This window comes from Clupea harengus, chromosome 7 (assembly GCF_900700415.2).
Source record: "Clupea harengus chromosome 7, Ch_v2.0.2, whole genome shotgun sequence".
Taxonomy (NCBI): domain Eukaryota; kingdom Metazoa; phylum Chordata; class Actinopteri; order Clupeiformes; family Clupeidae; genus Clupea; species Clupea harengus.
The window spans coordinates 10,854,053-10,865,120 of record NC_045158.1 but is presented as its reverse complement, the minus strand read 5'-3'; the positions used below and the strand labels follow the sequence as shown (position 1 = coordinate 10,865,120).

Below are 11,068 nucleotides of genomic sequence, written 5' to 3'. Positions count from 1 at the left end.
ACATTTAATGTAAACTACAATTTTGCAGATACAGAACTTTTATACATTTCAAATGAGCACATTTTTCTCCGTTGATTCTATTTCGTGTAATTTTACACTGTCTGACACACAGACAGGCTAGGCAGAGGTCAATAAATATTGCTTAATACATCATCAATAATTGTTATTCATGTTCTGGCCTGTAAAATATTTCCTGGATTACTCTGAATATATTTATATTTGTCTACACCTCAGTAAAACTGAGAAAAATATATATTATTTGTGTGTGCTGCTGCATGTGTTGAACCTGGGTAACATCTCTTAATTTGCATGGCATGCTGAAGACTTCAGATTTCTGAAACAAAATCCAGCTCACATGATAAGCACACACACAAGTCTATACTTCAGCTAGAGGCTTTCACTCAAAATACGTAGGAGGAGGGAGAGGAAGGTTCAGTCCCAAACCCCTCACACATCCGGGGAACAATCACAGCCACATGACTGTATCGCAGCAACTGGAATGGAAGATCACCAATATTTAAAACATCTCCCACGATAAAACAAATTGATCTTTAGGTATCTGGTAACAACAACAACAACAAAAACAGTAGTGATGTGTATTTCAGGATTATTTAACATGAATAAATTGGCATACATGCACTTTTAAGACATCTGAACAAAATACAATCGAAACATACACAAGCAACCTTTTTTGTTCTGGTATCAAATGAAAGAAAAGTCCCTGTGATTGTTCTGTTCCAATGCAAACAAAAGGCATAGAAAAAAGCTCAGTCTAAATACTGTAACAATGAAATTATAAAACATACTCTATAAAATGTCCTCATGATAAAACGTAATTGCATTTTTTACAAGATTATACAATTATATAGAAAATATTTAAATGAAAAAGAAGACTGAGAAAACAACTGAGGAAAAGGAAAGTCAAAACTTAAGACCAATAAATACCCAGTGTGCACGTCAGAGACAGAGAGCTGCAGACCAACCAGGACACAAACCAAAGCTACATGACAAAGGCCACACCACTCTCAGTAACCCAGTGTTCGGACGTCAAAATAAAAATTTCTTTTAGCAGACAAACAGGAAACAAGTATAAATAAAAACGAGGCATTAATAAATAAAAATGTGGGGGGGGAGGGACAAACTTACTGTTAGTATCAAAGCTTATAAAAATCCTTCAGTTCATTTCACTGGTATATTCCTCGCGGCTTTGTCTTGGAAAAAAAATGAAACAATAAAATACAATAGGAAAAAAAGAAATGGTTACTTAAAGTGGTCATTTGGAATGTGCCCGATCTGCGACTGCATGCTATTGGGGGGACTGGAGATGCCCTCGGACCAGTCAGACATGTTGGAGTGTGGGGAGGAGCTGGACCACTGGTCTGGGGAGCCAGGGGACGGGGTGAGGAAGGGGTGGTCGGGCACCTGGAGCTGGTGGTTGGGCGTGTTGCCCTCCATGGTGGCCGAGTAGCTGTGCTGCGAGGGCGGAGTGAGGAACTGGGTGCTGGACAGGCTGGGCCCCAGCTGGGCAGACATGATCTGAGTATCCTGGGGCAGGATGGTGTGGATGACCTCAGGGCCGCCCATGTCTCCAGACATGAAGCCCGGGCTCACGCTGCTGGGAGGATTTGAGTTCTGCTGCTGCTGGAGCTGCTGCTGCAAGCTCTGCTGCATCTGTTGCATGGGCTGCCCTTGCATCAGGTGAGTCTGGTTGCCCAGGTGGCTGTTGGGAATGCCCGGGAAGCTTATCATCTGTGACAGGGTCGAGGAGGCCAGCCCGTTGTGCATCAGGCCGTGCGACACCGACCCGTTGCCCTGGTGGCCCATGCAGCCCTGGCCACGGTTACCGCCGAGGCTATTGAACTGGCTCTGTGGCGGCTGCTGGCCCATCCCACCGTGCATGCGTGACAGCCAGTCGCACGGGCCGTTCCCGGCGCTCGCCATAGGCAGATGCGTGAGGCGAGGGGGCAGCGGTTCGAACTGCTTGTTAGACATGCCCAGGTGGTTGAGGTTGGCCAGGTGGGCGTCGGGTGGCATGGCCTGCAGGTGGCCCAGTGACATGGATGTGGGCGAGTGCTGGAAGGGCGAGGTCATAAGCGGTGGTGACGACACGTCCGAGATGTAGCCGTGGGGCGACTCCAGGGAGTCCACGGGGGAGAGCACGGCTGAGCTGTCCAGCAGGCCCCCACGGCCCTCCTGGGACTTCTTCTTCTTGTTCTTCATGTCCTTGCCGCCGTCCTTGCAGGCCACCCCCTTGGCGGAACCGCTGCCGGGCTTGCGGGCTTTCTTGCCATGGACGGCCGGCTTCATGTTGTTCAGGTAGCCGTTGGGGGAGCAGAGTGGAGGGGAGAGACTGTTGGCCAGGGGGGCACTGTGTACGGGCGGGCTGCGCACCAGATTGTACTCATCTAGCAGGCGCACAATGTCATGGTGCATGCGCTCCTGAGCGATGTCGCGTGGCAAGCGGTCCATGTGGTCGGTGATCTCGCGGTTCGCAAAGTGTTCCAGAAGGACCCTTGCTGTCTCGTAGCTTCCCTCACGGGCTGCTAGGAACAGGGGAGTCTCCTCCTGAGGTGCCAGGAAAAAATATATATATTATAAATTGAAGGCTAGCAGAAAACTCTGTTTTACAACAGAATCACAAACTCTTCATCATCCCCTTATATTTCATCATTATAATCATGAAGCATGAGCATTGAAAAAGGCTTTTTATATTGTTTGGATATTTCATTCCATTTTTGACATGAACTTTAACAAGTGGTTTTATTGTCAATCAGAAAGTAGGGCTAACCTTATTGTTCTGCATGTCTTTGTTGGCTCCATTCTTGAGGAGAACCATGGCTGCATCCATGTTGTTCACAGCTGCTGCCCAGTGGAGAGCCGATTTACCTGCACACACACACACAAAAAAAAAATATATATATATAAATCAAAGGTGACTCGATGCCCATTATGTAATTTCCTTTGAGCACTCTTCTGTCTCTGCCACCAGTGTACTATGCATGCTAATCTAGACACAATTTAAATCAGTAGTGGAACATAGAATTAGAATAGTCATATAACAAGAATTTTTGTCCTCAAAAGCTAACATCAGACATCACTGAATTCTCAAAAAGTGCCCATATGAACAGAGTGAATGAAGTAGTGACACCACCAAGCAAGCAATGAAGACTTACCAAAGTCATCGACAGCATTGACGTCGGCGTGGCAGTTGATCAGCTCCTCCACCATGCCCTCGACTGCCAGTCGGGCAGCCAGGATCAGAGGGGTTGTGCCGTCATGCATGCGAGCGTCCAAGTCTGTGGCGCGATTCCGAATTAAAATCTATGGAGAGAAATTGTTTGGGTCAGATCAGTAAATGGATTTCAAAGAGATGGCAACAGCTGAGATCAGAGGTTAACCTGTGCTAAATATAAGTAAGTATTAGTATAAGTAAGGTTAAGTAACTGAAGAGATACTTTAACACTTAATGTGTTTTTTATACAATATGACTGTAAAATGAACAATATGACTGTACAATCAATGCTGGTATTAATATTGACAAAAATAATCAGCATTTTTGGGTTGAAAATGACTAAACACGCCATCATCTACTGTTTAAAATCATCCAAGGCCAATCCTGACATTGACTGTTTGGAACATCTCTCTCATGAAATGAGCCTATTCGTTTTTTTTGCTCCTTTTTTTTTTTTAAGAGCAGGTAAATGTGCTACTAAAAGAAACAAAAAGAAACTACTGTTTTTTATGTGAATGGTTTTCTTTTCTTTGCTTGAGACAGCTAAAGTTGGCAGTGACCACAGTGATCACTGTAACATTTAAACGGTGGCAAGCAGGTTGAGGCTACACACCTGGAAGACTCCCTGTGCGTCGGCAGCCACTGCGGCGTGGAGGGGTGTGCGGCCCATGTTGTCCTGGATGTTGGCGTCTGCGCTGGCCTCCAGGAGGCGCTTGGCGGCGTCAGAGCGGGCATAACGGGCAGCGAGGTGCAATGCTGTCTCGCCCGTGCGGTCCGTTTGGTTGTGCAAGTTGGCGCCCTGGTAGATGAAGTCGTTGATGACGTTGGCCGACGTGTCCTCCTCCTCTTCGCTGTTGCCGGTTTCCAGACCACCTCCGCTGCAAGACGCGATCATCAGAGGAGTGAAGCCATCTGCAAGCGAGAGATCAGAGAGAGAGAAAAATAAATTAATATCGGCACATCAACGACCGTGACGTGAGTGAGGTACTCAGAGGATGTAAGTAAAGAAACCGTAGAGAGAGACCCGCCCACGGACAATCTGGCGTAAAGATCCACTACAAACACGGGAACAACACTTGGAAGAAAATGGGTCAAATAAAAATTCTGATTGAGCATGGAGTTTACCGCTCTCACAAAACTAAGCTCCTGGGCACATTGCAGCCTCAACTCAGCTACAAGCCTTCAAGGATTTTCTCTTCACAAATCTGTAGTTTGTAGCACCACCCTTAGCCCGATTCAAGCAGGAAAACTTCTGAATTATTTTGTAAAAGGCTTTTTGGACCATTATTATATGAAGAAATTTAGATCGATAAAGGAATGATTTTTATTTCAATATTTGTTTCTTTGAAATGTATCCAAAAATCTCAGTGTTTTTTTTAAATCGGGGTTTTTTTCCCTGAAAAAAAAAAAAAAAAAAAGAGATTCCCAATAGGTGCAAGCTCAGTCAGCTGCTTTGAAGTGGATCCCCTATCCCTCAGGATGTGGGGCTTAAACACAGAGCTCAGGGTAACACACACACACACACCCTTCATCCATATAATCAGACTAGACCGAATGATGTGTAAACAGCAGAACACTTCCCTGTCAGGTTATGTCAGAATCTAACGGTTTTGTTCTTTGACGATGTGAAAATATAATTTCTTAACATTAACATTAAACATAAAAACGAAAGAAAAAATTAAATGACCAATAATAATAATAACCATAATAACAACAATAATAATAATAATAATAATAACAACAACAACAAAAACAACAGATGATGACTATAATGTTACAATGAGTAAAAAAAAAAAAAAGAAAAGGTAAATCAGAAATATAATTTGATTCTGGTTTCCAGACACATCTCCAGATGACCAAGAGATCCACAATGATGGATGATACCACAGAAAATTCCTGGTAGGTGTAAACCTACTTGGCAGTAAAAACCTTTCTGATTCTGATTCTGATTCTGATAACACATTAAGGCACCGCAACCACAGTAGCAGTTTGAAATGTTGCAGTAGTCCGGAGGAAAAGGATCCCGTACCTGGCCCACGGACGTTCGGATCCATGCAGTCGTTCTCGATCTCGCCTTGTGGGGGTGTGGGGGCAATCGAGGGGATGCGGAGGTCGGCAGCATCCAGGTGCTGTTGCGTCCACTGCCGGTGGTCCGTCTGGTCATCGAGGTCCAGCATCGCCTGCTCCTCAAACTGAAGAAGAGCCTAACAGTTAGCACATCTCTACACGTACTCACTGCAACACAGCTAACAGTGAGAAAAGTGTAGGAAAAACATTTCAGAAATCATCCTTACCTTAAAGCGCTTGTGTTCCGATGGTTCCTCCTCACCCCATTCGTTCTGGTTGTCATCCATTAAGGAGAAGTCTGATAGGTTCTTCAGTGGCCTGCAAGGACAGATACATAGCCATGAATACTCTGCAATACGAGGTGCAGACCTCAGCACTACAGAGAGCCATGTAGTCTCCCTCAGACGTACTGCTTCTACTGCTGACCCGCTCTCTGCCTTACAGAAACTGTCCTAAACCAAAGGCTCTGCTGCTGACTGAACCCCCACCCTTTTCTGCACTCCTCTAACAAGTCAATTAATTCGGTAGTGATCGTGACCCGCTGTATCAGTGAAGCAGATGATCAAAGTCCCCTTCCTCCACCCCAATTTAACCACCCCCCCCCCCCCCCCCCCCAACAGCCAAAAGCCCCCACCCCAAACATCCCCCCCATACACACACTCCAACTTCTCAAATGGGAGAAATCCACGCACCCCTGCACAAAACACGACCGGCCTGTGAACACTTACTTCAGGCCAACGGAGTCCTCGCCCACCGGCTCGCGGCGCTTCTTCTTGTTGGTTTCGCTGGTCTTGAAGCCCTCGGGGAACCAGAGCTGGCCGTTCTCACGGCGCCGCTTGCGCGAAGCCACCATGCCCACGCCGACGAAGGCCAGCATGATGAGGCCAGCCAGCACCACGTAGATGGGGTACAGCTCGTTGGGCGGCGGCGCGCTGTTCTCGCCTGTGGAGAGATGAGACAGAACTTGAGTTGCTGAGCCAGAGGGGCGACGGAGGAGGAGGAGGAGGAGAGGAAAGGGTCGGCGGTTCGGGGACGCGGGACCATCCCGGCTCCTCGCCATGGTGTGTGAGTGAACGGCAGTGGAAAAAGATCACGTTTGAGCGCGAGCGGGGAAAGGCCGAGCAGGAGGAGAGCGTGCATTAAAAATCGGGGCCGTTTCATTGGGTAATAATCAGAATTGCTAACCACTCCTGATCATAAAAGAGCTAGCAGAAGAAGAAGGAATAGAAGGAGAGGCGGAGAGAGAGGAGGGGAAAAAAAAAAGAACAGAACACCTCCTCTTCTCTTTCAGCCCAGGGTGCCAAGAGACAACTTTACCAGTCCTTCTTTAAGAGAGAAAAAAAATGAGGGATTAATGAACCTCAAATTACTGCGCACGCTTTAAGCTGTAAAGACGAAGGATTTATTAGGATTTTCAAGATAACAAAGAGTACCAACTTCTAGCACACTCCCGATCAATTCCCCCCCACCCCACCCTTTCTTTCCACTAACGATTTTGAAATGATAAACTCTCCCCACCTAAACCCTTGGAGATGCTTTAAGTCCTGGTATTACACTCAACGAGGTGAAGGTTGCAGCAGCCCTTCATCGCACGATGGTGTGTGTGTGTAGAGTGTGTATGTGTGTAGTGAGAGAGAGAGAGAGAGAGAGAAAGAGAAAGAGAGAGATGGACAGAAACAGAGAGGGAGACAGACAGAGAAGAAGACAGTTACCATATCCATGTCTGTGCACATGCATTAAAATGTAGAAAGGTGTTTTGGTGATAGAGTCAGATGAGTTAATTTGATGGAATTCACCACTCACACTGCTTGTGCCCTAAATGGACATTCATATCCACTACAATGGCACACAGTTTTGATAGGATTCATTGGCCCAAAAAAATGGATGTATAGAAACAGGGCTTTAAATGTACATGTGAGAGATATTAAGTGGATGTATAGAAACAGGGCTTTAAATGTACGTGTGAGAGATATGAAGTGGATGTATAGAAACAGGGCTTTAAATGTACGTGTGAGAGATATGAAGTGGATGTATAGAAACAGGGCTTTAAATGTATGTGTGAGAGATATGAAGTGTTGTGCGGTTACTTACTGGCCACAGCCTCGATGACGTAGGGCATGTCCAGGTTGCCGCTGGAGGCCAGAGCTCCCAGGAAGGCTGCCACATCAGTAGCACTCTGGAAGCACTCAGTGGACTGCTGGTAGCACTGCCTGTTGTCAATCTCCAGGTACACCACAGATCTACATGAAAAGGGGTGTGATTAGTATTAATAATAATAATGATGATGATGATGATGATGATGATAACAACAACAATAATAATCAGACCTTTTTTTCAAATATTAACCATATCTCTATTAGTGGGAACAGCAGTCATTTATACATGAACACTATGCTGTGAACTTAACACACACACACCCTTTAATCTGCATCTGATCTAGTTCGCGGCGCTGCCGCACGTTGACCATGCGGTACATGCCATCCGTCAGCGTGGCCATGACGTTGGCGTGCATGTCGGACCAGCTGTCCACAGAGCGCTTGACGGCGTGCTTCTTGAGCTCCTGCTCGTTGCCGTAGTACGGGTAGATCATAAGCTCGCCCTTGGCGTCACGGCGGAACACCACATTGGTGTGCAGCACGCGGCTCAGCTCGCGCAGGAAGCCGGAGTGGTTGCTGCGCAGCTGGTCCGGGTGGATGCGCACCACCAGCACCAGACGGCCCACGGCCAGCTTCTCCGGCATGTTGTGGGCACAGTCCAGGCCGTCCCACTCACACTCAGCGTTGTTGCAGCCCTGGTCACAGTGTCCGTCGGCATAGTGGTCCTTACAGTACTGGTCGTAAAGTGGGCTGAAAAACGACGACACAAACAAATCAGAAAAGAACAATAGGTCCTGTGAATCTTTCATATGCATTCTGAAGTCACTGACTAAAGGCTGTCATATGGGATAAGGGTAATTTCCTGCCAAGGATAATTTTGAGTGTATCCTTACAGACCAATCCTTACATATCCATAGATATATATAAAATGTAAAAATATATTTAAAAAAAACATTAACTTTATGCTGGTTTCAAATCAGACATGGGGTAAGACAACACTCACTTGCACTGGCCCTCCAGGTGCTGGCAGTCAAAGCCGTCGTAGAGGCAGCCGGCATTGTGGCACTGCTCGTCGCACTTGCCATCGTTGAAGTACCGCCAGCACTGCAGCGCTGCCGAGCAGTTCTTCCACGGTTCGTCGAAGTTGAGAGAGCAGTCGCCGCCGTCCCAGCCGCACTCGTAGTTGTTGCACTTGCTGTCACACACGCCGTCAGCCGAGCGTCTGTCGCAGTCATCGATCTCGCAGCTTGCCTCCACCTCAGGCGCCGGCGTGATGTCGTAGCCGCGGCCGCCAATGAAGGGGTGGTCAAGCACGTGGCAGAGCAGGCCGTTGAATTGAGGCGGGCAGATGCAGTGGTAGTAGGGCGCCTCGCTGGTGTACTGGCAGGTGCCGCTGTTGTAGCAGGGGTTGCTCTGGCACGGGCTGTCGGCTGGGTACTGGCACTCTGGCCCAGTGAAGGCCGCCGGGCACAGGCAGAGCGGGTTCTTGTGGCCGGCGATGCAGGTGCCGCCGTTACGGCAGTGCAGTGTGCCACACGAGTGAGCGTCACCCTCGCAAGTGGAGCCAGTGAATCCCTAAGGGAGTAGAGTAAAAAATCATTAATGTGATATTAGTTAACTATACAGGTAAGGTTAAATCAGGACATAAATTCCACAAATGATAGAGACATGTAGATACAGAGAATGACAATACCTCATAAACCTAAAGTTGTATGTTTAAAAATCCTGTCAATTCTCTTTTGACTTTCACAAAGGCTTTGTTGTTTGTTGTTATTTGTATTTGCGTTTCATTTGGAGGAAATGTGATGTGCTGGCTCACTTACCGGTGGACACCTGCAGATGAATCCGTGGGCAGTGTTGCTGGCCACTGCACAGGTACCTCCGTTCCGACAGGGCTTACTCTTACAGCCATCAAACACCTGCTCACACCGCTTGCCTACAGAAGAAATGAAGGAACTTAATGCCATTCCCCAATCACAAACCAAATCCAAAACCAAATGCTGTGCAGTGTTCTTGTTCTTCCTTGAAATCTGCCACCAAGCAAGCTGCTGGTACTCAGCTGCTGTACGTGTTACTTCTCCTACTGTGTTAGTCATCTAACCCAGCTCCGTGGCCAAGGATGCCACCTCAGGGTGGACTGCTGTACCTGTGTATCCAGTGCGGCACTCGCAGCGGTAGTTGTTGGTGAGCTGGACGCAGTTGTGTGTGCCGCGCGGGTCGCAGGGGTTGGACAGGCACTCGTTGACGTCGCCCTCACAGCGCTCACCCACATAACCGGCGGGGCAGATGCAGCGGTAGCCACCCACGCCGTCCACACACTCCCCGCCGTTGAAGCACTTGGGCTCCTTGGTGAGGGGGTCAGTGGACGGGTTGCAGTCATCCACATTTATCTCACAGTGAATACCTGTATGTGACAAAGGTTTGGTATTTTATTGTTAATAAATATTATTTCACCCACGGTGTAGCCAGTAGCAGTCACTGAATGAAAACACCAAAATATAAAAAGTCATGTACCGGATAATAATAACAACACAAATCAGGCTGGGATCTGATGACTAACAGAGAACAATTCTGTTTAGAATGGAGGCAATTAGCATTGGTTTTAAGATGCAAGGGTAATTAGCGAGATCTCTTCATGTGTGTGTGTGTGTGTGTGTGCTGGGGGGGGGGGGGGTTCAGGGCAGATTTCCTGCCTGCTGGATGCACTTAATCCCTCATTAATGCAGAAGAAAAGAGGGAAGAGGGGGAGGCTGGAGAGATGAAACACTTGGGGAGGTGTGAGGAGGTGTTGTGGCATCCTGACCTTGGGTCCCCCGGGGACAGGAGCATTTGTAGGTATTGATCAGGTCGATGCAGGTGCCCCCGTTCTGGCAGGGCTGCGAGAGGCACTCATTGATCTCATTGGAGCAGTTTGTCCCGTGATAGCCTGGCACACACTGAGACAGGGAAGAGGGTAGAGAGAGGTGTAAAGAAAAATCAATGCCTAGCATGAAGAGTGTTATTTTTGATTACCTAGCTTTTTCCTCCCCTGTCTTTTTTTTAACTAGCAAGCAATTCCTACACCCAATCAAACATTCATACATTAACTTAAAGCAGCTGGTAGCCACGGTTGAAGCTTCCACTCCACTTAGCCACCGTGACTTTTTTTAAAGAAATGTATTAGCAGGCAGAGATTCCTTTCTTTGGACGTTTCCTGATTGGTTAATACAATTGAAGCGTGCTAAATCTTTTAGCTGTTGTTAACAGACCTCAGCAGAGCTATCTAAATGCAAGAACAGTGATCATAAGCAGCCTGACCGACAGCCATAACCCCACTCAGGCTTACCTCGCAGGAGTATCCACCCAGGTAGTCGGTGCAGGTGGCACCGTTCTGGCACGGGTTGGGCACGCACTCGTCCACCTGATCCTCGCAGTAGCTGCCCGTGTAGCCCGCCTGGCATCGGCAGAAGTGGGTGTTGCCAGCATCGAGACACTGACCAGAGTTACGGCACAGGTGGGTCACCTCCACACCTGCAGCAAGCCAAAGACAGACAGAGAGCAAAGCTCATGAACCATTCCATATCACATATTTTGTGACACAGCCATACTGTACAAAATGTAACCGTAGCAGCATACCGGTACAGTACTAGAGTAATCAGCATAGAAGTGCAACATGGCTAGGGAAGGCTGAAAG

General features: G+C 47.6%; 1 protein-coding gene across 1 annotated transcript in view; it reads right to left on the bottom strand.

The window, feature by feature from the left end:
- Positions 1-10: 10 nt before the first annotated feature.
- The window catches only part of notch1b (notch receptor 1b), a 32,681-nt gene continuing 21,623 nt past the window's right edge, over positions 11-11,068 (bottom strand). Inside the window, exons 21-34 of the mRNA XM_031570484.2 lie at positions 10,721-10,905; positions 10,199-10,331; positions 9,542-9,799; positions 9,219-9,331; positions 8,399-8,970; positions 7,717-8,145; positions 7,391-7,539; positions 6,028-6,241; positions 5,527-5,617; positions 5,262-5,424; positions 3,846-4,144; positions 3,174-3,321; positions 2,789-2,886; positions 11-2,565 (exon numbers count right to left, since the gene is read on the bottom strand). Of these exons, the coding sequence (XP_031426344.1) occupies positions 1,261-2,565; positions 2,789-2,886; positions 3,174-3,321; positions 3,846-4,144; positions 5,262-5,424; positions 5,527-5,617; positions 6,028-6,241; positions 7,391-7,539; positions 7,717-8,145; positions 8,399-8,970; positions 9,219-9,331; positions 9,542-9,799; positions 10,199-10,331; positions 10,721-10,905 (4,157 nt within the window). The 3' untranslated portion in view covers positions 11-1,260. The remainder of the gene's footprint in view (positions 2,566-2,788; positions 2,887-3,173; positions 3,322-3,845; positions 4,145-5,261; positions 5,425-5,526; positions 5,618-6,027; positions 6,242-7,390; positions 7,540-7,716; positions 8,146-8,398; positions 8,971-9,218; positions 9,332-9,541; positions 9,800-10,198; positions 10,332-10,720; positions 10,906-11,068) is intronic.